Source organism: Harpia harpyja, chromosome 11 (assembly GCF_026419915.1).
Source record: "Harpia harpyja isolate bHarHar1 chromosome 11, bHarHar1 primary haplotype, whole genome shotgun sequence".
NCBI lineage: Eukaryota > Metazoa > Chordata > Aves > Accipitriformes > Accipitridae > Harpia > Harpia harpyja.
The window spans coordinates 39,186,072-39,212,701 of record NC_068950.1 but is presented as its reverse complement, the minus strand read 5'-3'; the positions used below and the strand labels follow the sequence as shown (position 1 = coordinate 39,212,701).

The following is a 26,630-nucleotide window of genomic DNA, read 5'->3' as shown; positions in this document are numbered from 1 at the left end:
TACAACACAAACAAATGTCAGACTTTATTGAGGTACTGCATTCACATACCTTTGTGCACCAAACAATCACATTTGGCTAAAGACAACTATATTTGTGGTGTGAAGACACCACGTTAAGACGGCACACAGGGAAAGCTTGAAATAAGGCTTGGTCAACACGGTGTGCCAAATTCTGCTCTGCTTGACAACGGTGTTATCTCATTGGAATTGCATGGGATAAAGACAACAATTTGCATGAAAAGGACCAGCAGCAGTAGCTGATATGTGCAAATCAAAATATACTACTTCTCAGTACAGCAACCATACACAAATACACATCCCAGCACAGCTTCAGATTGGCCTCTTATTATCGATAGTGGTTGTAATAGCCAGGAAACACCTCTGGAAGTGTGAGTCAGGTTCTTGTAGCTCACAGTCACAGTTCATCCTTGCGGCTCAGGAAATCTCTTGAAGCCACTTGGCTTTATCAACAACTTGTCTCAGTGGAGGCCTTGTGAAGGATGCAGCTCTGTATCTGCAGAATACCAAACACAGTTAAGGATTAGACTGAATGGGGGAAGATTTTTTTCCTCTGCTGCACAGCAGAGTTGATAAGGAGATCCTACAAACAAAGGCAGAACAAACCACCCAGCTCAATGCATTTCACTGGGATTACTTCTTTCCAAGCATCTCATTATAGTCCTAACCTTTATCACGTGAAGAATTACACCTCTGAAGAGCATCACTACAGCTATGAAAAACTAAATGACTTCTCTGGGGATGCACGTGGATGGGTAGATCTGCTGTTGCTCCTCTGCTGTGCAAGTGAGGATTTCACCTTGCATCTGATAAAGGCTCAATGCACAATGGTGCTAAAACAAAATATAAAAGGCTTAGCAGATACAGAGTCATTCATCTAACATTTCTATGTAGTGTCTCTTGGAAATTGCACCACTAATATCTACATTAAACCGTGCTTTTTTTTTTTTTTTTGTGATAAACATACTCACAATGTATGCCTTTAATCCTGAAGGATACCAAAATATATTCCAAACTACACTTGAAGAAATCAGGATGTCTATACAAAGAAATTACTCTACCACTCATTAGAACAGAATTGCTTCTGAGGTGAAGCACAACAGCTGTTGGTACAGCTGGGTTTAGAAGCAGATGTTTGTCTGAATAGGCAAAAAGCAATGGACATGCACTGAAGTCTGGCCAGCAAATCTCAGCTAATTCAGCTACTTACAGAAGTTCTGAAGTATGAAATCTTGGATTTCAAGGCAGAGGGCAACTAGCAGCAAAGAGCATCCTAACCAGCAAAGAACATCAATTCAATACTGGTTCATTGAGAATAACGATGCTTATCTGACTTACCAGTGATACTTTTTGTAGATTCTAGATTTTATTCTGCTTAAGGCTCTGAGGATGGTTATACATTCCTGACCAACTTAAATCAAAATGTATGAGACATATGTATAAAGCTAGATTTGTACTCTTCCCTAGTATTGCCATCTGGTTGACAGCAGGCCCAATACGAGTCAGCAGTGTGCCCTGGCAGCCCAGTGGGCAAGCCAGATCTTGCGGTATGTTAAACACAGTATAACCAGCCAGTCAAAAGAGGTGATTATCCTGCTGTATTTAGCCTTGGTGCATCCTCTTCTTGAGTACTGTGTGCAGTTCTGGGCCTCACAATTTAAGAAAGATGTTAAGGTGCTCAAATGTGTCCAGAGCAGGGCAACAAAGCTGGTGAAAGGGCTGGAAAGCGTGTCCTATGAGGACTGTCTAGATTGGGCTTGTCTAGTTTGGAGAAAAAGAGGCTGAGGGGCAACCTCATTGCTCTCTACAGCTTCCTGAGGAGGGGAGGTGGGGATGAAGGTGCTGAGTACTTCCCCCTGGTATCCAGTGTTGGGACACATGGGAATGGTTCAAAGATGTGCCAGGGGAGGTTTAGACTGGACATTAGTCAGTGTGTAAGAGGCATTTGGACAATGCCCTTAATAATTTACTTTAACTTTTGGTCAGCCCTGAAGCGGTCAGGCAGTTGGACTAGATGATCATTGTAGGTCCCTTCCAACTGAAATATTCTATTCTATCCCCACATACAGCATTTCTGATTAAATACCAGATCAGAAGGGAGGTCAGATGTTCCTGTTATGGCCATCACTTTTTCTCCAGACTAGGGGGCAGACCCACACACAGCCTGACACAGCACTCAAGACTGTCTCTACTCAGAGCAGCTTGAAAGACATTTCCTTCCCAGACCTGGACAGTCTCGCAAAAACCAGGGGCTGCTGGTGTGGCTTAAGGGATGCCCGGGGCTAAGACACAGCCCCCCCCACACTAAGGCTGTAAAGATACTTCCTCTATCTCAGTTTTGACAATTGTGAGTTTAGCCTGTTCAGGATGCCCTTGGAAAAAAGTCCCACAAGTTGCCTCATTGGCTGGTCCAGTACTACTTCTACCCTTATAGTTTGGAAGAATTTTTATTACTAAATCTGGATCCACTTCAATGTGAAATTCAGCACATAACTTACCCTGCCTGCCACAGACATGGAAAATAATCACTGTCCTCTATTCTACATAACTGAACACTGTCACTCATCTTTTCTTTCCTAGATTTAAGCCAGCTTAAGACTGTCCTACCGTTCCAAAATCTTCATGATTTTCTCAGTTTTCTCCCTTCTCCAGTATATCAACACCTAAGAGCATTACTGTAACAGAGGCACTGCCACCACTAACTGGAGCAAATTATTACCTTACATCCTATATATAGTTCCCCTCTTTAGTATGTCAGACTAAAAGAAGAGCCCAGAACACTAATACTCTGTTTATGGCATACTGTAAATCCCCAGGTATTTTTTCCCCACACTACTTAGTTATTCTCCCTCAGGTATATTTGAGGATTTGATTTCTCCTTTTTAAATACAGTACTTTGCTTTTATCTTTATTGTATTTCACTTTTTTGATTTCAGACCATTTCTCCAGGGCACTGAGATAATTCTGAAAGGTAGTTTCATCCCCAGAGCCTTGTAGCTCTTCCCAGGGTAGTGTCATCCATAAATTTTATACATATGCTCTTTAGTCCTTCAGCCAAGCTCTTACTGCTCAACTGGGATAGAGTACCAAGACATCCTTCCCTCCAAAAATGTGTTTGAGAATGATCCGCTGAAAACTTCTCTTTGACTGCATCTTCATAAAGACCTGTAGTCATAGCTGCTTGTTCCCACTTATCTGACAGGCAAAATTACCTTAACAAATAGAGAAATTAGACTGATTTGGCATGATTTGTCTTCATGAAATCTGTGTCAGATTTTTCTTGTGCCTATCTCAATTGTTTAATAATTTGATATATTATCACTCCAAGTTAACAGCGATGCCTCCAGTGCCTAGTTCCTCTCCTTTCCCTTCTTAAAGCTAAGAGCTGTGTTTGCCCTTTTGCTGGAAAAGAGCATGCAAACAAACTTGAATTGTATGCTGAACTACATCAGTTGCAAGGGTGTAGGGGGTCCTGTTCCTAAATAAAACCCAGTGAATTTGGCAGAGGAAGTATGCATGCTAAATCAAATCTAATTGCCACATGTAGCTTTCTCACAGCAGGGGAAGGTTTGCAGCCACTGATGGACTCTCTGGCTTATCACTGCACTGTGAAGTGGCTCCTCATAACAGGTGAGGGCATGAAACCTACGACAAGCAGACAACATGAAAAGCAGAGGACAAAAAACAATTAGAGACCTGAAATTTCTACCGACACTTAACCAGATTATCTGCTGAAGTTCAGAAAAGATCCTTGCCTCTGTTTTCATTTTCACAGAAAGTTCCCAGCTTTTCCATTCTGGATCTGGAAGCAAAAAGACTCACAGTCTAAGGGCATAGTTTTCCTGGTTTCAGCCCAAAAAGAGGTCTCAAGAATTTTGAGTTTCATGATAATGCCAGCCTCATTTTGCCAACAAAAAAGAATTGGATAATTCATCTACAAAAAAACCTTCTAAATTTTTTGGTGCTTATATAATGTGTGCATTCAAACCCTACAAAAAAGTCCTTTGCAGCTGGCCTTTCAATTCTCTCCCTGTTTCTCTCTTCCTGTAAGCAACAGTGGTTAGCAGGCTACACTTCAGGGCACTCCATAAACATTAGTCTCTATAACACGGTGGAAGGCAGGCAAACTGAAGCATGAGGAAATAAGAGGCTCATGGCCTTCAGAAAGCACTGCCACATTTACAGACCTGAACTGAGGTCTCATCTCAGTACTTAGCGCCTGCTTCAGATATTTTTGGATTTTCTCACTACAGACGGCTTTCTGACTGCAGGATCCTTTTTAGTCTTCCCATGGCATTTTTCTCCCACAAGCCATTTCATTTGCAACAGCAGAAAAAAAAATGTGGAGGTGGTTAGGAGTTTCAAAATGAGTTTTGTTACACTTAAGTATTTTCATGAGGACAAGCAGCCCAAACCAACCTGTTATGCTGATAATAAAGAGCACTGAGAAAGATGTGTTTGCACTTATGATGCACAGGGTGGCTTTTTTTAAGGGTACAAGAGAAAATACATGAAGCAGGGAACTCTGACACATTTATTTTCCTGCTCATCTAAGAACAACTTCTGAGCAAACAGGCCCACTTTTTTTTTTTTTTTTTTCTGTGACAGACATTGTTGATCTATGGCTATTCTCACATTCTGTGGCTGTTTAGCCATGAGTTTTCACCCCCTGCAGAAAGTAAAATGGATGTTTCATGCCATCTGAAGTCTTTTGCATTATTCAAATTCCTCTTAAGTCTGAAGTACAATTCATCTGTACTGACGTACATTTTAAATACTATTTTGCATGGTCTGTGCCATAGGCAGTTTGACCTTTAAACATAATTTCAGCATAAAAATCAAGTCAGCATATGAAACTTCATTTTTCGCAAGATAACCCTCTTCAGTTTTCTATCAGACTTGACTCAGCACTCATAGGTAGCATCCCCAAAAAGCAGAGTATGACTGAACTACCTACCAGATACTTCACTGCTCTTACCCTTTGTCACACAGGAGCCTTTCTAGCAGTTCATCGCTAAAGAATTTCTTTTGAATAATAAGTTACAATGGCTGCCTCCTTAGTAAGCTCTGGTGATCCGGGACAGCATCAGGGAAAGGACAAAGACAATATAAGGGGAATGTAATCTTCTCTGGCACACAACCATGATGGAGTATTCACGTACAAGTAAATCAAGAAGAGATTTCTCTGTGGAAAGACTCTGTTCAGGTCTCTGCACATAGTTCCTTGTGCAAGGACAGCATCAGGGCAATGTATATGTAAATCAAACAGAGACAGTTTGCTAGTGCTTTTCAGAAAGCTAAAAACCCACATAAAGAATCATGGCATTTTGAAAAATGCTTATCATATCTGCATGACCACATATAAAACAGAGCAGAGGGTATACAAATACAATAGAGTAAGATGAAAATAAATGTTCTCACTGTACCTATTTTCATTACAGCATTGGTGGAATCCATCCAGTGCCTCTGTTTTTTAACATATCGAACTCCCTCTAGTCTCACTGTCTGTAAAACAAAAGCATTTTTAGTAAAACTAATAGCATTATTCTTTCTTTAGTTGCAAGTAGTAATACAAAGATGTGTGCACTGCACTAGAAAAAAACACAGTTCCTGGATTCTTCCTTTACAGTTTTTAGAGGATGGGATAGACCAGAGCCATTCCACTTTCCATTCCTGAGCCTCTGGGAGGCTGCAGTTATTAACTTAACTTGTGTTAAAAAGCAATAAACATCAAGATGAAGAGCAGTTTAAGGTAGAAGCACTGTGGTATAAGTAGGACTTATAGCAGGAAATCAGAGTGTCTCCTAAAAGAAATGGCAGAAAAATCTCCCATATACACAAGAAAATAGATCAGAAATCTCAAACTTTCACCCCTCTCCAAACACGATCAGTCACTATTGCCTTCACTGCACCTTCCACCCAGTGATCCCAAAGCACTGCATGGGGGGAGGCTCACAATACTTTGCATGAAGGAAGTGTCACCCTTGTTTTTCAGAAAGATTAAAAGGATGACAGGAGCAAATAAAGCAATTTTTAGTTAGGCATTTCACCAGTTGCCCAGAAAATCTTGAAGTTCTGGCATCTCCCATCTTTTGAATGCTTGGTTTTGAAGCTTAGTTGTATTTGAATATTGTTTTTCAGAGCACAACTTCATAGGTTAAAATAAATAATAGTTCATTAAAATTCCACCAGGTAACTGATACAGATGCTTGTTCAGAGCAGAAGGGCTGAAATCTTTAGATTCAGGGCAGACAACTTGAGTTTGCCCAACTGATCAGAATAACCAAAGCAAAAGCAGTCTGCAGTGGGTCACTGTCAGGAAGGGAGAAGAGAGATACTCTGCCAGTGGTTTTCATTGATAACTGCTGACAGCAGAGAAAGCAAAGCTCTAGAAGGAAAGACTTTTCTGACCACACTTTGAACTTAATTTCTTTTCTTTCTTACCTTATATTCATTCTTTCATTCCCTTCCTGCTTTTCTCACTCTGTTCCAGTCCTAATTTTCTGCTACTATGCTTCCCATGCTAGTTCATGTCTCCATGAACAGTTCATACTTTAAGTCCCTCCTATCTCTTTTCTCTGCCCTAAATCTCTAGTTGTTCCAACCCTGTGCATACTTCCCATCTGCAAGGATCCCTGTTCATCTCTCTCCCCAGCCACCCCACCTCTGCTCTCCAGCCCACCCACAGCCATTGTTCCACTCTCTGGTCCTCTCAGGAGTTTCTCCACCCCCATCAGTATCGCTGCCTCCCTGTTCTGCTGCTCTCAACCCCATTAGCCCCATCCCTCTTCCACATGCTCCCAGGCACAGCCAGGTCCTTGTTCAGTTGCAGTTCCTCCTTTATCTACTGGCTCCAAAACCGCTCCCTGCTCCATCTTCTCATCTAACTCTCCTTATGGAGCTCATCAGTCTTCTTCGCAGGCTGTATTTCCCTGTATTTCCCATTAACCTCTAGTCCAACGCTTTCTGACTTCATCTTCCAGTTTCCCACTGCTTGGGCCAACACAGAGAACAAAGAAAAAAGATAACCATAACTGGGCAGGGTACTTCTGTCCAAGGAAGTGTGTGGGGAAGGGATTAAAAAAGGTTCCCTATATCCAATAGGGATTAAAAGTTGAGAATTCTAGTATTTTCATTTTAAAAACCTGAAACAAAGCCAATTGGGCAAAGGAATTATTTGTTTTTGAAGTGTTTTCAAAGTTGCATTTTATTTTGTTTGAATTGAAAAAAAAATGCAATTTGGTTTCAAAATCAGATTTGATAGTTTGACATTTCAAAAAATCTGTACAATAATATTTAAGCCAAGATCTTAGTTGAAACCAAGTCTTTTCAGTGAGTTATCTCAGCTGTGATCAAAAACCACCAAACCCAAAAAGTAAAAAAAATTCCTAATCAGTTAGAGAAAGGCACCCTGGTTTTGAAGCCTGTCTAGATTTCATATCTAAACCAGCTTACAGCATCTACGGGTATCTTTGCAGTAAAAAACCTGACTCAGTGAGCTGCAAAAAACTCACTGCTACAAGAAAGTTTGGGAAATTTAAAAGCTGGAGTCCAATTTAAACATTTCCAAATTTAATCTTTCCTAGTGACATAACTTTGAGCTAATGCAACCCTTCAACTAAATTTGAATTCCCAGTTCCAAAATAGGAAATTTCCTCATTTCCTAAAGAAAAAAAAAAAACAAACACACCACCTTTTTTTTTTTTTTTTTTAAACAGTTGAGCCCATTTGCCTGATTTTTCCCATATACAAATATCTGAGGCAGATGGCTGGCGAAGAGAAAAGTAGGCCAGCTGCAGAAAGACTATATAGTGGAAATTATTGATAAAACTAGAAAGCAAAGCTATCAATGCATACTCCAAAACCCAATCACAGTGTCTCTGAATTCAGGCAGCAGCTATCTGGTTTCAGAACCAATATAGTCAGATAATTCTACTGAGCTAAGGAGGAGAAAATGTGAGAGTTTGGAGCTTTTTCATCAAAATATCTGAATGTTTCATATATTTGAATAGTGCCCCATGAGGAATCTTTAATTAAGGAGAGAAATAGGGACAGGAAGGTCATCTGGCTATTTTTTGAGCTGAGTTTTTCCTTATTATGAAATGAAACCATGAACTTTTGCATGCTATGATGTCACTGCTTTGTAAGAACAAGGAATTAATCTCTTCTGTTAAAGCACATTTTTCCCAGCACTTATGAGTAATTTACAAGGCCACAGTTCTCTTCACACTCCAACCCACAGGTCCCTGCTGCCTGACTCTAAATGCATTACAGAGGTCTTTCTGTGCTAAGTTTTAAAGGAAAATGTTAGTTACCATCATAAAATGTAATTTTCTGTTCTCACTTTGCAGTGGTATAGGACACCTCACCCCAAAGGTCTTCCTGGACTAACGCTGGCAGAAATACAGGGGCAACTCAGAAAATGTGTTTACAAACTGTTTGGGTCACCGAGGTGGAGAGTCTCTACCTACCTTTTTACCTCTGATGGCAAAACCCATTCTAAGGGGCGAGCAGAGATGACCGCTCCTCTCCCACCAGCTGCCGGGTCAAGGGAAGCATATGTACACCTTTTCCCAGAGCTGAGCAACAGATACGCCTCTAGATTCTCCCTTTTCTGCCTGTTTACCACTCGTCTCCTGACAATTATGCAATCTTTACTCAGTCCTCCTCATGACCCCAAGATGCTCCAGCATTGTTCATTCAGCCTTAACAAAACACTGGAGATCTTGTGACTCTCTAGTTCTCTACATTTTGAAGGGGATAAAACTTTTGCACAAAGAGAAGTTTTTTGGTTAGGAGGAGAACAAAGCATATGACCAAATTCCCTTTCATCTTGGGAAAACCCATAAAGTTTGCGTTCTCAGGGCTTGGATTTCTTTGGGGCCTTTTTTTACCAAGAAGAAACACTTTTATAGTTCTCCAGCCTTCAAATGGGAGAAACAGAAACACCTACAAGTTCAATGAAAAAATCCTTTCTCTCTGTCCTGGTTTTGGCTGGAATAAAATTAATTTTCTTCTTAATAGCTGGTATAGGGCTGTGTTTTGGATTTAGGATGAGAATAACGTTGATAACACACTGATGTTTTAGTTGTTGCTAAGCAGTGTTTATACTAAGTCAAGGACTTCCCAGCTTTTCATACTGCCCTGCCAGCAGAGGCTGGGAGTGCACAAGAAACTGGGAGGGGACACAGCAATGATAGCTGACCCAAACGAGCCAAAGGCATATTCCATACTATATCACGTATATAAACTGGGGGGAGTTGGCTGGGGGGCACCACGGCTCAGGGATTGGCTGGGCATCAGTCAGTGGGTGGTGAGCAATTGTATTGTGCATCACTTGTTTTGTATATTCTCTTAATAGTAGCAGTAGTATTTTCCCTTCCTTTTCTGTCCTATTAAACTGTCTATATCTCAACCCACAAGTTTTTTTAATTTATTTTTTTCCCCGATTCTCACCCCCATCCCACAGAGGCGGGGGGGAGTGAGCGAGCAGCTGTGTGGTGCTTAGTTGCCAGCTGGGGTTAAACCACAACATCTCAGAAAGAGCTTACTAAGCAACTGTTATGATTAAAAAGCAAGTTCACTATGCTAAGAAAAAGTATTCTCCAATGATTTGAATATTCACTTTGGACTCAAAAAACATGGCTCAATTCTCTTTACCACAGAATTCCTGTCTCAAGCTAGTCTTAGAGCTATGTTTTTAGAGGCATCATAAGCAAAAGGACAAAGGTCTTCTGGTTAGTGATGTCCTTTCAAAATTCCACTTGAGATCAATGTACAAACTGACACACAAAGCATTAAAAATATGACACTTCCCTGCAGTTCTGTCTCCTTGTGAGATGGGCTAATAGCATCTCCCTACTTCAGAAAGGTAGCTGTGAGGATAAAGAGAGGAAAAACTGTGAAGAATATGACACTTCAGTAAGGCAGACCATTAACCCACACACCAAATCCTAGGTGAACCTTGAATTCTGAGGCAGAGTGCAAACAATAAGAAAGCAATGTACAAAGAGCTGAGATTTTGCCTGTAAAAGGAAAGGATTTCATTGAAAGAGGTAAATAAAGAAGGTTGCTGCTTTTTATTGAGAAATACTAGATCTGATAAGAAACTAGACTGTAAACTCCTTCAGATATGGCATCTTTTCATTTGCCTGTACACACTGTCTTGCATATAAGGGATCTACTCTCTGCTCTACACTGTGATACTACAACTAGAAATTAATATAACTCCATTAACATTTAAGTAGTTACTCCTGGTCTACACTGATGACTGAGCTCATTTTTCCTGAAATTCAGTTCTCAGATTAAAATGCTAATTTTTGCTAGGGCTAACAACATGCTTAGCTAACTTGGGAACCCCATATGTAATATCTGTGTTGATGCTCTTGAAGACCATTTGTTCAAGACTAAATAGAGGCAAATTCCAGCTGATCTGCCTTTTGCAGAATCAGAAACTTTAACAAAGGCCGCACATCCTGTTTATTGTTAGATTTATGATCGATCTTGAAATTAGTCCTGTAAAAATTCAACAATTCCACTTCTATATTTAGGAGATCCCAGATAAGCCCACAGAACAATGACCAACTTTGACTATTACGAGGGAGGAAAGGTATACAACAATCAATTGTATGTTTAATGAAATACAAAACTCCTACTGAGCTGATATATTATGAGTGAAATTGAATATAATAAAAAACATTGCTTTCATAAATGAGTGCTTTCTGAGTGCTCCAGGGGTACAGACGTTGCACAATACCTAATGTGACACAGCCTTCATCTAAAGGCAAGAGTATGCTTATTCAGAAAAAGCAGGGCTGAACTGCCTTCACAGTTAAAACTCACGGTCCTCAGGCCTAAAATTTTCTGAAGCTTCTAAAAACTGTTTTAATTCTTTTAATTCATTTTTATTGCCTATATATGATTACTCTCAAATCTCAGAACTGAAAGAGGAGGAGAGAAGCTGCTTTACTGTTCCCCAGGCCTGAAAGCAGCTAACCAATCATTTCATAAGATACTCAGACCTTGCATGACTTCCATGCAAAAGAAACCGAAGTACGATGAAGATAAGCACTCGGGCTTATCAATGAAATCCTTCAGCATTTTCAAAGATATCTCAACCTTGGCAAAGCAACTGGCTTTCAATTTCTGGCAACCCAGCTCATCAAGAGCTAAAGCTATCAGAATTTAGATGTGAAATAATTGTCATTCAGAGCAGCCAAAGAACCAGAATAATAAAAGTGAAAAACACAGGATGAGAGCAAAGTCAAAACAGTGTTTAAATACAAAGCAATGCAGTCTGAATAAAGCTCAAAACAACACAGGAGATGGTTAGGAAAAAGCAAAGATCTCTCAGCTTCCTGGAGTTGTAACACCTGGAATCACGAGAGACAGGATGCCTACATGAATGCTGGGTCATCAGTTGGGGAGCTTGGGATGCTGTTCGTCTCACGACAGGAAGAGGGGAATGATCTCTAATGCCAAAGCAGGATGTGGTTTTGCAGCAGGGTTCGAGTCTGTAGAGAAAGATGGAATCACTTGGCAGCAGCGGTGCAATAGCACCTGTCTCCTTCCCAGCTCCCCATATGCCAAACATGTCTGGCACAAAAATACAAAGCATGAGAAAAACAGCACTGCTGTCCTGGCAATGGATTAAGAGCTTATGCCATAGCAGGCAAACCTGAGGGAAGAAGTTAAACAGCAACACTTTCAAAAGCATAATGCCAGTTTATAATTAGAACACAACCATCTTGTAAAAAGATCACTAGGCATTTTGTTCATCCCACCCAAGAGTTTATTTAGGCCATTCTAGGTAGCAGGTCTTATTTCTACTCTCTCTCTCCAGGACAGGTGTGAAGTTCTCAATTTGCAGATTAGTACCAGTTTGCTGAATGTGTGACTTTTACTTCAGCAGCTTGCTCAGCTTATATAGCTCCAAAGTGAGGCTTTGCATTTCCTGATGGCCCTATAAACCACTTTTAGACCAAAGCCTGCATTCTCTGGAGAACAAAACAAGACATAGGAAGTTTGGTATGGAGTGGACTGTGTTAACTAGACATTCAGGAGGGGGGCGTACTGCTGTATAATAGGCTATAATTACAGTAACTCATTGGTAATTTATTGCCATGCAGGTGTGGAAGCATTTTAAAAACTAGTTAAAAAAAAAAAAAAAAAGAATTTGAGGTAAGAGGACTTTTTTCCAAGAATTTTAAAAACTAGTTAAAAAAAAAAAAAGAATTTGAGGTAAGAGGACTTTTTTCCAAGAATTATTCCCCTTTTTCAACTTGTTCAACTTCAAGGCCTAAACAAGTACAACATGCCCTTCCTACAACTTTACTGGTTGAACTACTGAAGCCACATTTAAACATTTATGAAGTCCAAGACAAAGGGCAAAACCTCTCACACCCCATCCCACCATCAAAATTTGCAGTTAGATTTCACAAATGTAGTGAAATGTAACAGCAGCAACAGGTTTTCCCATGCCAGTGGGCTAGCTCTGGCTACATGCACTGTTCCTGCAGGCATCCGCCAACGCAGTTTGAGTACAAAAGTATGGACTACTGGGACTGAAGCAAAGAGTCTTAGATTTCAAAGACTGGATCCTATGTCAGGATGAATGTCACAATTCATTTACACACAATATCAAAAAAGAATGATCTCTCTCTGTCTCAAGAAAATACACTTAAAATCTCTTCTGAGATTCTTATTCCTAGAATGAAATCACTACTTTATGCTTACGTACTCTTGACAGGAAATCCAGAGCAACTAACTCACTAAGCCTCTTCCTGATAAAGGGACGTACTTGCTGCACCCTTACTCAGTATTGTGAAGTTTTACACTTTTCCTACTACTAAATAAATATACTGAGCTTGTGTTAAATTTTTTCATTTGAGTTTGGTACAATTTCATTCAGAAGGTAAAACAGCAGTATAGCTTGAGTACATCTTGAGGTCCCCATCAGAAAGAAAATACATGCTGTTGGATTCCCCCACATCCATTTAAAGACAGAATAAGGCTTTTCCTCTGCAGGAGATAACGTATGGCAATAACAACTGGTCTTACCTGCCATCTGTAAGGTTAAACCAGTATCCAGTTTGCTGCGTGGCTTCGTGCTGATAAACAAATAACAGAGAACACACACAGTGATGATAAAAGCAAAGAGGACCACTGCTGCTATCGACAGGCCCACAAGTGCTCCAACACTAAGAGAGAAAAACAAAGAAATTAAGTGTACAAACAGCCTGGGATACCCATTAAAACAATGGTCAGGATGATGCCTGGAAGTTACTCAGGTGGGGGAGTGACTGTGTATTTTACTGTAAACAAAAGTTTAGAGCTCAATACATAAGTTGCATAAACTGGAATTATTTCATTGCCCTCAGAAGGGTCAATGTCATTACCCAGCAGTTGAACACCTGGCCCTCGATGACATTTCATGTTACCTATGCATACTGCTCCTGAGTCTGATTTAAACTGTGTTTATGAAAATCAGAAATAACTTCATGCAGTGATTGTCATCGGTGAGATCAAAAACTTCTCCAATGCAGTGCATATTCCCAGATATGCATAATCTCACATAAATATCACATGCACACACAAAGAGGGATTCCAGAGCTCCAGGCAGTCCATGCAAACTCCTTTTTCTCAAACAACATGACTATTAAAGCTATATTTTCAGCCTGAAATGCCATTTTTATTGCAAGAAGAGCCTGTGAGAGCTCTTTAAGCAAAGTACACATTTGTCACAGACTTCTCACCAAGGATGACATGCCCATAAAAAGTAGGATAAAAAACATGCAAGCCATGTTATTCAATTCTGTTAGCAGCTCTGTAGAGCAGGGTGGAGTACTGTGATCACTGCTGTGCCCTTGTGTTAATGTAAAAAAATCTCCAGTCAAGACTGGAGAAGTTCTTCCATGATCTTTGTCAGGGTAAAAAGAAAACTAAAGATGAGTTAACTTACGCACAATATCACAGGCATCAAAGGAGCAGGAACTTAATCATTCAGGAGGCCAAACATACAGTAGTATATGCAGATTTTATCAAGATACTACATCTGCAGGGTAGAAGCTACTTATACTTCTTCCATAGACATTTGGTGAGACAGTGTATGTATATACGGAAATCTCTTTAGTAGTTTCCTTATTTCCAATCCTTCTTTTCAAGTCTTTTCCTAATATAATATTCTCATGATGAAATAAAGGACCAATTGCAATACAGTATAGCTATCATTTACTATCCTCTCCTAAGCCATTTGATGCCTTCAGTGTTCCAGTCCTCTATTCTACAGTCCAAGCCAAAGACACCGACTTCTAGTGAAATTAAACGGCAGCCTTTTGGTCACAGATTAAGAGAGTCCAAGGATTGAGAAACCTTATATTACTACTCTGGTATATTTACAGTTTTGACAGGTGTAAAAAGGATAGAAGAGAGATGAATGTCTTAAATTCTATGAACTCCATCCTTTAGTGATAAAAATGCCTTTATATATCACCACTATCAGCGAGAAGTCAATGCTACTGTGGCCTTGCAGGGAGATGACAAGAGTTGTGCCTCAGGATGTTTTTATGAATTTTACATTCAAGCTATTGCAAAGCTTCTCTACAAGCTCCCATAACCCCAGTAGACAGATATGTCCACAGGAGAAACTCTTAAGATCAGCAGGATGAGAATAGCAGATATTGGCATGACTTTAAGATGCAGTTCTCATTAGTTATCAGTCAGATCCATTAATGAAGTTTGTGGAACACTTAGCTCCACGCACAACTAAAATAATAATTATGCTGATAATAAATTGGTTCTGGAAAGAATAGCTTTACCCTTACAAAGATTCTTCATGGTATTTATCATCTGCATGAACTAGAGTGTCCTTATATGTTTGTGTATATATGCACGTATTAAGCAAATTTTTCCTTATTGTTTTTTGGCCCAAACAAAACTTACAGGCAAGGAATATTCTGCTTAATATAGAATCTGAATACGTCCTTACACTCAGAGATCTAACCTGGGTTCTGGCCTCATTTTTGCATTTTCACTTGGAACACCTTGACCCCAATGGACAAAACAGAAGAAATACACTACCCTACAAGAGGCTGAGGTGAGCAGCCACTGAACCAAGAATTATCTCCACAGCTGAATCTATTTGAGGAAGCAATACAAACCCAAAGGCTCTTCAGAAACAGGTATTTGTGCTTTTTTGTCATGTCAGTACTAGTCCTATTTTAAGATTCCATTTAAGTAACAGTCTGCAGTGCTCACCATTATGCAAACATTAAGCAGAGTCAGCTGTCCTAAAGCTGAATAGATCAAGTACAAATTAATGATTATATGTTTTTCTATTTGGACATCTATTACTTCTCAGTTGTAGCTGACGACGTTAACAATACAGTTGTGTATTGTACAGCACAATGCATCTTCAGTGTCACTACATAACTTGTCTAAGATGCTTTGTGAGTTACAAATGGCAAAGGTAAGAAAAGCAGTTCCTGAGGAATTCTCCAGTATTTCCTACTACAGGTCAAAGACTTATCATAGGTTACATGCCACTAAAAGTGTTTGCCATGCTCCAGCAGCAACGTGAAAAGATCTCACCCAAAACATGGAGATCAGCATCACAAAACTAAATAGACACCCTGGATTCCACTTCCTAAATTAATCAGAAACTAAGATTCAGTTTGTACTTACTCTTTTTAAACGTAATGTTTCAATACCAGATTGTTCTCAATGTCCTGAAGCCATCAACCCTCTTAGAACGTATGATTAATTTCTTTAAGGTTAATTTTGGTTAAAGTTTGGGGGTAGGGAGTTGTTTCTTAATTTATTGAATTCAGGGGAATTTAGTATGCCTTCTACAGCTCTGAACACTGAAGTTTCTTAACCAGAACACAATCTTTTATTTCTTTTTTTTATAGTTGAAACTGTTATCAGAAACAAAATACCAAAATAACTATGATCATTGATCATTTTAATCATCTCCCTCCTCTGAAAGTAAAGACAGCCCTTCAGCATGTCCTCTAGATTCTACAGCAATTACTGTGGTGCTGCATATCCATCTGGAAAAGCCCTTGCTAAAAACATTTTGCCATCTTCCCTTCTTTACCCTAAACACTACTTGTTTAAAGTCCACCCAGCAGTCCACATGATAACAGTCCACAGGACTCAGGGTGTGTCTTCAAGGTCAGTCTTCTGACAGCAGAGACATTAAACAAGCAAACTAAAAAGTCACTCTTGCCCACAGCTGTGGCCTCATTAGCAAGCGAAAACCTCTGCATTAACAACCCACCCCCAAAATGATGATCTAGTATAAAAACAGCAATGAAGGCGTAGCGGTAACCCTGGCAGCATTTGCACAATTCTTTGAACATGAGCAATGCTAAGTTTGGAGGAAGATCCACAGACCAAACAGAACTCTCCCAAGTTACTTTCTACGTACAATAAAGATACAGCCATGCCACACATTTCACTGACCCTCCTACTGTTATTACACTGAGTGTCTCACACACACACTTGCAGCACTGCCACGCATCTCTGCGCAGCCAAGGGCTTTACTGAGCAGAGAGGCTCCACTCTCAGCAGACTCCCCAGGGCTCCCCAAGCTGCTGTCCAGAGAGCTGCTTAGTGGGTCACCGACATTTCTGTGAGTGCACGCTCAGCATCACACACCTACAGTTATCTTCAGTCCATAAAATTAGTCCATCCACACCAACAACAGCTAGGAAAAATTTAAATATTGGCTAAGCAGATGCAGTATGTCCACTGACAGATTAAAAAGAAGCTCACTCATGAGTCATCTGGATCCGAGTGAATCAAATGTTCCTAATGCCATTGCTGCAGGGGTATGTTGTACGTTGTAATTGCAAAGCAAACAGATAAACATTCCCAGAAGATCGGAAGAATGGGCATACAGGAACAAAAGACTTGCTATTTTGGAAAGCCAAAACAGTCTCCTGGAGATCTGTACAGCTAAGCAAAGCTTGGCTACAGCATTAGGTCACCATGGTTCTATGGCGATTAATTAATAAAGCCTTTTGAGTAAAATCTATATTTGGCCTGCCAGAGTTTTAATCAAATACATAATATTACATGAAACTTATAAAAGGTACAGATTTGGAATGGACACTGTAATTCTATTCGATACTGAAAGAAGCCATTAAATTTGCAAAATAAAACTTAATTGAACAGTGACAAAAATCATTCTAAAATACTTTAAAACAATGAGAAACAAAAAAGGTGCTGACTGAACCTAACAGCATCACAGTTCAGTACAAGTAATACATGTTCAGCATTTCTCCCCTTCTGTTCAGCTTTGGAGGTAAAGCAGATGTCATGATGACTGCATGTGCATGCACAGCACATGGCTCTGAAGGGTGGGCTGTTCAGTGTTTTGCTCACTAGTGTTTTATAGCATCTTGCTTTGTGGTTTCAAAAGCTGCATAACCTTCTGGTGAATTTTGTACACCCTTGCCTTTTACTAACATTCCCTTCCCTGTTCCATGGGCTCCTGACTGCTATAAGAGATAGAAAAAACACATCCTTCCCTCTTCATTAATGAGGTCAGCTTTTCAAGAAACGTAGAAAAGGAACCTAGGCTGCTCTAACAAAAAAAAAGATACCATACTATTTGATCTTAAGTACCAGCAAAAAAAGAAAGGATAAGTGAGAAATTAATAATATTAATTACAAATAATGAATTCAGGTGAAAGTAGGAAATGCGTCAGAGTTGCTCAAAGGTCAATTATTTATGATTGTCCAGCAGCTCCTAGTACAGCGGGTGTTAGGATGCACTTGTCAAACATTGCAGTTTTTGCAGGAGTGGGAGGGGAAAAGATGGTTCCATTTTCCTAAGGGATAGTGCAGTATATAGCTCTAAACATAGTACAGTCAGTAATGATTTGGCAAAAAAAGAATAGCATAGGCCTGCAAGTGACTATTGCTTCAGGTTGCCTAGGCTGCTGGTTTCTCCATGAACTGCTTCCATCAGAGCTGGCTGCCAAGTGGTCTAGCAACGTGTCTCCCACAGCAGGAAAAACACAAGAGAAATATGCAATAGCTTCCTGAAATTCTACCTGGTGTGTCAGCAAACAGAAGTAATCCCTGAGATGCCACCAACCACTTGTTGGTGCATTCAGTCACTGCTTTCAAATTATTGGGGGGAGTCAAGTAAACAAAGATTTAGGATGAGAAACTTAAAGCTCTGGAATAAAGCAAAACCTGCAACAATTCCTCCCATCAGAGCTTCCAACTCCTTTCCCTTCCTCAGTATGTTCAATCTCCAGACTTACCTTGGCTGGTTTGGCTGACTTTTGTATAGTTTTAAGTCTTAAGAGTTTTCAAGTCTTAAAAGCATGTCCTCAAAAGCTGTAAGAAGCTTTTGAAGGATTATTTTAACATATGGTTGTTACATACTGATACAAGTAACGGTCTGAGACAAAGACAAGCAAGGAGATGATCACCAAAACATTCTAAGAGACCAGAAAAATGTTATTTTTATGTTTTCCTTACACTCCTAATGGAACTATCATGTGCAAATGTATACACTTTTCAAAGTGCTGTAATACTGTAGGGTTCCCAGTATGTCAGTAACTAAAAATTGTGATTTGATTTGTTACTGGAAAACCCTTCTGAAAACAGAAATTTGAATTCAATTTCAAGTAACTTTGCTTAGAGAGGTAAATTGTATTTATTCACCTCTTCTCTACGATGGATATAGACAGTTATGGCAGAAGTTAAGCCCAACCAAAACCCCACCAATTGCAATTTGCTTGGATCCTTTCAGCAGCTTAGGGCCATTGTAAAGAGAAGGAAGAAAAAAAAAAAAAAAAAAAAAGAACAAATCCTGAAGTTTCAAAGTTTTGACCCAAATTTCTGACTTAGGTGGAGGATAAGCAGTCACACTTCTCAGACCCTAGAAAATCTTTGTAAAGGAAGATTCTTCAGAGAGATGCCTCATTAAAGCCTCTCATGAGATCCTGTTCTTTGAGGTACTTTCTGAAAAGATCAAGCTTTAACAGCCTTCACTACATCTCATCCAGATGCAAGAGCAAAATATCTTAATCTTTCAGTAGTTCTGCCATCTTGAGAAGGCTTCCTGTGACTGAAACAGTCAAAGACTATGCAAAAATATCATATAACATTAAAACAGTATGTGTATTTGATGAGAAAAGTGTAGAAAAGGACACTTGGAGATGTCTTCTCGTATCAGTGTCTCCCACTGTGTAATTCTGTGTCAGTCACAGCTGCGGATGGCTGGGAGACTCCCACATTCAACCCACTATTTGTACCAGACAAAGCAGATTTTAAATAATTATACACTAAATATTAGACAAAATAAATTAAGTGAGAGTAAGCCCATAGTACTGGATAGCATTCACTCATGAGCCCTGAAGGAATTCATATGTGAAATCGCAAAACTGCTGGGCAAGGCGTGCAACCCATCAATACATAAGGCCGCTCTGCCAGAGGACTGGTAGCCTGGGAATGTAAGTCCAACCTAAAACAGGGCTCTAGAGGGGAACTACAGACTAGTAAATCTGACCTCCATCCCTGGCAAGACACAAAGGTCTGTAAAAAAAGGAATAATATCACTAAGCCAAGACATGAACACAATGTCAGGATGTTGAGTGCATCTGGGTTGCACAGGGTTGCATCTGACTCTGGCTATTATCCCCAAGCCACAGCGCCCAGGCCTGCCCCGCTCACCTTACCTGGATACAAGGGACAGGTCCTTTGACAGTGAAGCCACTACCCCCATCCACCTCATTACCACACTCTGCCCTCAGGAAGCTGCTGGCACTTGCTGCTTCCTGACATAAAATCTTTCACTAAAGAGTCTGCATTACTATGAGGGGAAAATACTGCCTTGTTAACCTGCTGGAGTCTATAAGTGTCAATAAGCAGATGGACAAAGGAACCCAGTGGCCAGTTAGATTTTTCAAAAAGCCTTTGACAAAGCCCCACACTGAAGGTGGGACTAAAAATACTGAACCAACACAGGATTAGGGAAAAGGTTCTGTTACAGATTCAAGGCTGCTTAAAAGAATAAGGAGCAAAGCACAGAGATAACTGGTCTCTTTTCAGTATAAAGAAAAGTCACCATAGATCAGTGCTGAGACTGATTTTACTCAGTGTCTTCATCTATGACCTGGAGAAGAATGAAACCTGACTTTCTGATGATCCTAAGCAAGTGATCAAATGGTATGAGGGCAAGGAATGCTAGAAGACTTGTGGAAAACTGAGTGAGCAGGCAAAAGTGATGTAGATGAGCTTCAATGTATACATAATGTAATGTATAAACAAATAAAACCAAGGCTACATGACAATGAACTCAGAACTGGCAGTTCTGAACTGAAGAAAAGTTTTAGAGTCATCAGTGATAGCTCACTGAAATCACAGAGTCAATGTGCACCAGCAGCCAAAGACATTAACAAAACGTTGGCCACCAACAGGAAGGATTTTGAGAGCAAGACTGAAGGCACCATTTTGTCACTGTGTAAAATCTTGCCATACCCACATCTTGAGCACGCAGCTCCAGATTATGCACCTCTACAGGCAGGGCTGTGGAGTGAAAAATGGTATGGATGAGACGCAACTAAAATGATCAGAGGGACATAGGATCTGCCTCGATGATAATCCAAAAGGACTAAGACTGTTCAGTTTCACCTCAGGAGAGGTGAAAGCTGAGAACTGATGCACCAAACACAAAATTTTGAACATTGTGCATAAATTGAACATGCAACTGTTGTTCACCAAATCTCACAATACTAATACTAGAGGGCACTCCAGAAAACCAGTAGGAAACAATATAAAACAGATAAAAGGATGTATCTTCAAATAGTAGAAGCAAGTCCATAAAATAGTAAGATAACAAGTCCATAAAAAGCTAGTGAAAGCACCATACAGAGGTGTACTAACACCCTAACACAGCGTGGATGCTGAAGAGCCTGAGGGGAACCAGGCACAGAAAGCAGCCAGGCTGGCTGTGTGCAGCAATGACGGACGCTGCTGGAGATCCAGTCAGAGCCAGGTGGACCCTCGCACTGACCCAGGACAGCCCAAGTCTGATTATCTGCCATCTTCCAAGTGAAAAGTTATGTAGTGCTTGACCTTACTACACACAGAAAAGTAGCTAAAGTCGTTGGGAACTTTATGCACGCAGCATCTTACATGCTCAGGCCCCGAGACAGCTGTTCCCCTTGCACCACAAGGACGGAGGAACACTCTGGATGCTCTGTGCACAGGCACTGAGCGTATCCCAGTGCTTCCTTACAAAGACCACGAGGTATTTCTTTCAGAAACCACCCTGACAGAAGCAGAAGTCTCTCTGGGCAGCAGCTGCAGCTCTACCGCTACTCTGAGCGGGACAAAGGCAGCCTGAAAGTGCCCGGCTACAAGTACCTCAGAAACGCAAACCCGGAGGGAAGCTCGGGCGAACACGGCTCTCCCGCCCCGCGGGGCCGCCGAAACTCGCCCGCCCGGAGCCTCCCCACCGCCCGCCATACGGGACCGGGACCGTGCCGGGGCAGGGCGGGTGCCGCCGCCGCTCCCCTACCTGAGCCACCACATGTAGCTGTGCTCGTAGGGGAAGAAGCTGTGGGGGTCATCGCAGCAGTACTTGACGTCCTGGAAGCCGCAGCAGTACACGGCGCCGGCATCGCCGCCCGTCCGCGGGCAGCTGAACCCGCTCACCAGCACCTTGTCGGCGTTGAGGTAGCTGCTGCACTCGGCGCTCATGGTGCGGCGGCCGCCCGCCGGGCTGCCCGGCGCCTCGGCTCCGGCGGCACCCGGGCGGGAGCTGGGGCGGCGAGCGGGCGGAGCTCGGGCGGACAGGGGGGCTGCACTGGCGGCGGGCGAGGCTGGCTGCGGGCGGGAACCGCCGCGCTCCCCCCCACCCCCGGGGTCGCCGCAAGGCGGGCAGGGGGGGGAGCCGCCCGCGCTCTGTGAGGTGAGGGAGAGAGCGGAGCGCCTCCCGCCCTTCGGGAAAGGAGGGAGAGGGCCGTGTGGGGCTCACCGCCTCCGGGGTTGCTCACCTCAAAGGCAACGGTCCAGCGTCTCTCCCTGGAGCTCGGTTTTCCCTCAGTGCCCGGTCCCACGTCGAGGAGAGACTTCGGGGGTCTGCCCCCACCCATAAGCCTCGGTGGTGTCTCAGGACAGCCGAAGCACGGAGGTAATTGAGAGGGATCACACCCCAGTTGGGCTCAGGACCCCTTGGCTTTATGGGGGGTAAAAACTCCACATAATATTTAGTGTTTCTGAGAGACCGGTCTCCTACTCGTTTCAGAGGGCATTTCCTTTTAGTGTTTTAGGCCACTTTTTTCTTTTTTTTTTTTTTTTTTTTTTTAAAATAAGTGGGGCCCAGGCAGTCATTCTGTTACTTTCATGAAAGGGCCTTTCCTGAGGGAACCATGGGTAGATCTTTGCTCAAGATAGCACACACGCATGTCATGTGCATCTCTGCACGTGATTTGGCTCATGGAAGGAAGGATAATAAAAAGCCTCTGGGAGAGCAATGGGTAGACTGTGCCCACTCCAAGGACCTGGTCCTCAGTCTCCTCTCTAGATTACAAGAGAGCCTGGATCAAGTGCTTTGCCACACAAGTGACCTTCTCAAGGAAAAGTTCAGGTTTTAGAGAGGAAGGAAGTTCTGCAATATCAGTAGAGCTTGACGTGAATTAATAAGAGCACATTAATTCAACTAACACTTTACATTTTAATTTCAGGTCTGGCCTTAAGATGAACTCCGGGCAAGTGGGAGTTTCATGTCTTCTAGCTGCCTGGCAACGGCAAGTGCCAGGAGTAATGGCAGCTTAGGGAAGGGCAGTGTCCTCACCAGCTAGGGTGCAGTCCTGCAGGATCTGAACATGGCCAGGCTGGTGACAGTGACAGGTGCCATCAGCAGTCCCAGGCAAGGTAAGATACTGAGTAAAGTCCAGGGGCCATCCAGGAGACAGGATGGGAGGCAAGTTACCTACAGCATAGGTTTAAAGTTCATCCAGGAGGACCAGCAAGCAATCCAGGCCAGCAGGAGACTGGACTGAGCACAAGCATACCTCTGGCATAACTTAGGGAAGGGCAGGCTGCGCTGGTATGAGCTTAAATGTGGCTCCTGGACCAATGAGCAGAGGGTGAGGGTGTGGTGAGGACCCAGGTGATGCTGGTCAGGGCCTGTTGGTGGTCACCTAAAGCCCTGACACTGATACCTTTGAGTACTACATACAGTTCCCCTACATCAGGGTATTTGACTGTACTTGCTAAAAAGTATAAATATTCTTCAGTTGGTTGGTTGATTTTATTTTGTGAAATCAAATCTGACTTAGCACCAATTGAAATGAATGCAGAAATTCAGTTAGAGTCTGTCTGCTGAATTACAGATTTGCCTTCCTAATATTTAGATGTATACGTGAATAGCCAGGGAAGATTCAAATTATTCAACTGTTGAGTGCCTTAAGATTGAGCAATTTGAGAATTTGACTTTAGGGACATCAAAAACAGGCTCAACACTTGATGTTGCACTACACAAAGTGAGAGGATGAATGACAGTGATGTGAGTGTTGAACACTAACAAAGAAAAAGGCCAGATTACTATGATATTTTATGAGAGTCGTAATTTCACCACTTGTGTTGTTCAGATGAAATCAGATTTAATCAGATCAATTGTTTTATTATAACATTGAGGATTAATTTATTCAGAATATATACAGGAAAATGGTTACCAAAGACCAGAAGGCAGCCTTTTTACCTCAGTTATGTCAATAGTGTCACTACGTGTTAGGACTTAATCATGACTTTTGTGATACTTGAGGTCTTTTTTAGAGACCAATCTCCCGGTCATTTGATTCAGAGCGAGTTTCATTTTAACACAGTAACTTAGTCTTTTAAAGACATGGGGACTGTGTTTCTGTGACTGAGGAAGGAGTCTCTAATAAGGGAAAGATGGGAGAATCTCAGCTCAGAAGCCATCAGTTGGTTGGCCAGATAGTGTGTACACATCGGTCAGCTAATCAACATGTGATGTGGTTGAAACCAAGCAGTGTATTGAAAATTTATTACTGAAAGATTGACAGACCCACAAACAGCATAGCTGTATAGACCTTGTTCTCTAATTAAGTTAGGTTTAAGCAGAAGACTTGCAAGAAAAAAAACCCAACAAAACCAAACCAAATACAGTGGTAAATGGCATGATTTTGCAGACTGATCCAAGACTTTGTGAGGTTGTCAACACTGTGTTCAAAAGGGAGACCTCATGTAAGTCCTACAACTTCCCAGGATGGAGGAATGTCTAATTCTAGTCTAATAGGTATTTTCCTTTTGAAATGTCTTTATGGACCTTGTTCAGTTGCTAATAGCTATTTTCTTCCAAAACCTGAATTCCCATCCTCGTTTTTCTTTCTGACTCTCTTTATCCCTCTGGGTTTTTTTTCCCATGTTATCCTCTCTTTCTCTGTTTCCATTGAGGTTCTGTTCATACTAGAATTCAACAACCATGGGAAAAAGAGATTTATCAGAGAATCAAATCCAATTGAATCAATTCACCTTTTCAACTGAGTATTCCCAATTTAAGTGTTCAAGAGATGTTTAGGAATATAGCACAATCTCAGTTATTTTTGTATTTCATATTGTTACTTTACCTTTGGAGATTTTTCTCTTATTATTCAGAACTCAGATAACAATTTTCTACTCAGAAGTATTACTATACCAATTTAGAACAAATAAAATTACTTATCACAGTTTTATGCTCAGTCTTACACAATCTTCCACTCATACTTGCTGAGTATAGGGCAGATCTGAACCGGAATTGGAGTAAGGGTGGATTCTTTCTCGAAACTTAATGAAATTTGGCTTCAAAGAGGGCTTAAATGTTATGAAGTGGCAAAATCTTTTTTTATCAATCAGTATACTCATTTATATCATGCAATTAATTTGTACTTGCCATGATTCTTGGGTGATAATAATTAGTGCACCCTGTTGTTCCAATTATTTGGAATGATTTACATGAAACTTTAGAAATGAACTTTGAGTTATCTACCTCAGTGACTGAATTAACTATGTAATTGCTGGAGGATTGAAATAAAAAAACATTCTCTTTTGATGAGATGTTCAGAAACAGGACTTGAAGTGGGAGTGGGAGGCTCTTCACTGATGAGTGGATCATGTGCATCATCTTTTATGTCAGAAGAAAACCACATCACCTTGTTTTCCCATTCCAATTACAAAACACAGACCTCTTCTTCTAGTAAGAGCTAGTGGTTTGGACCTCATAAAATATGTTGCCCTCTCTCTCTCTCCACTATTGCTAATATCAATTTAAGTTACTACACAGATGCCTGCAACAGTTCTCTCTGCTGAGCGAGGAATGTGTTTCAACCTAACAGTGAGGTCATTCAGCTTTCAGAAGAACAAACACAGATCAAAGACCTTTGCAGGACATGTATAAGTAAAAGACAAATTATCTAGGTATTTCAGGAGCAGCTTTCAGAACTGTATCCATAACAGGATACTTCTATTCTCTGAGTGCTGAACTATCATCCTTGTGAATATGAATCACTTCGGCAGTGAAGCTCTAGCTCTACCAAGTCTGGTAAAACCTGCCAACTTTCTCAGATGCTTGCAACCCAGACTCTTCTGCAAATCTTTAACTGACTTACTGGCACTCATATTGGCTTCCAAGAGATTGTTTTGGCTGTACTTAAAGCCCCTTTCCAAAATACTTGGTGCCATGGAACTGTGTCTTTGGCTTTCTATTTCTTATAACTGTTTTCAAGCCTTCCCAATGAAGTCGTAAACATAAATATACATATGCTGTACGATGCAATAATTAGAACAGTAACAATTCTTGTAATCATTAAAAATAGTTGTAATCTTCATCTAAACTACAATTAATGTGAAAATCATACAGCCTCTCATTTAATTATCCTGACTTCACAATGTACTGGCCAGCAGAACTGGGCTGGTTTAATTTTCCAGCAAATTAAGAGTTCCTCTGACTGAATACAGCTTAGAGCAAAGGGGACTTGAGGAAGAAGCTAAACCTTCTGATTTAGCCATTCCGGTTGGAGACAACTGAAAGTGAATTGTACCTCTGCACTGACTGCTACTTAATTGCTGAGAACAAGCATTCATATTAACAGTTGTGGGACACATTTCTACCAACCAAGCTCCTAAGAAACAGAAAATTAATTATGAACTATCAATAGAGCTGTCTGGATCAGCATCAATCCTCACCCTCAGACCTACATGGAATGTTTTTCCTTAAGAGCATAATCTAATTATTAATAGGCAAAGAGCTGCATAAATTACCTTAAAAAGTAATCTGGTGGCAAATTATGCAATTAAACAAAATTTTCATGCCAAGATGGTGTAACTAGCCCTGATTAGGAGTAACAGCTCCAACTGACATCAGGGTTAGTGTAGACAACATGTTTTATCACACATGAGTAGCACGCACTTAAGGAAGGCAGATGACAGCATAAGGTTCAAAACTGAAAGGGGAACAGAAGTTTAAGGGGTGCATACTTGCAGTACAGTGAGATGCTGTCACTCAGAGGACTGAAAAAGGAGGACTGATGCTAGGAGCATTATAAAGAGGAGTGTCTGTTTTAGCACTGTGTTATTTGACTCTT

The 26,630-nt window shown here is 41.1% G+C and overlaps 1 protein-coding gene across 2 annotated transcripts; it reads right to left on the bottom strand.

Moving 5' to 3' along the window:
- SHISAL2A (shisa like 2A) lies at positions 1-21,979 on the bottom strand. Of its 2 annotated transcripts, XR_008237332.1 has the most exons (5): positions 21,563-21,979; positions 13,078-13,217; positions 11,419-11,531; positions 5,445-5,523; positions 1-514 (listed from the first exon to the last, which is right to left on the bottom strand). XR_008237332.1 is itself a non-coding variant. In XM_052802551.1 (4 exons), exons 1-3 carry the CDS (start codon positions 21,742-21,744, stop codon positions 5,492-5,494), a joined length of 354 nt encoding a protein of 117 aa, XP_052658511.1. In that variant the 5' UTR covers positions 21,745-21,918; the 3' UTR covers positions 1-514; positions 5,445-5,491. The 2 variants fall into 2 exon arrangements, 1 of the variants encoding a protein (XP_052658511.1); XM_052802551.1 differs by lacking the exon at positions 11,419-11,531 and having other exon boundaries at positions 21,563-21,918.
- Between the last annotated feature and the right edge of the window lie 4,651 nt (positions 21,980-26,630).

Excerpts from the sequence above, each read along its gene's own strand:
- SHISAL2A (XM_052802551.1), bottom strand. The coding sequence starts at position 21,744 with ATGAGCGCCGAGTGCAGCAGCTACCTCAACGCCGACAAGGTGCTGGTG. Across the intron at positions 13,218-21,562 it reads AGCTACATGTGGTGGCTCAG|TGTTGGAGCACTTGTGGGCC; the intron begins GTAGGGGAGCGG and ends TTTCTCTCTTAG. Across the intron at positions 5,524-13,077 it reads TTTAACCTTACAGATGGCAG|ACAGTGAGACTAGAGGGAGT; the intron begins GTAAGACCAGTT and ends TTTGTTTTACAG.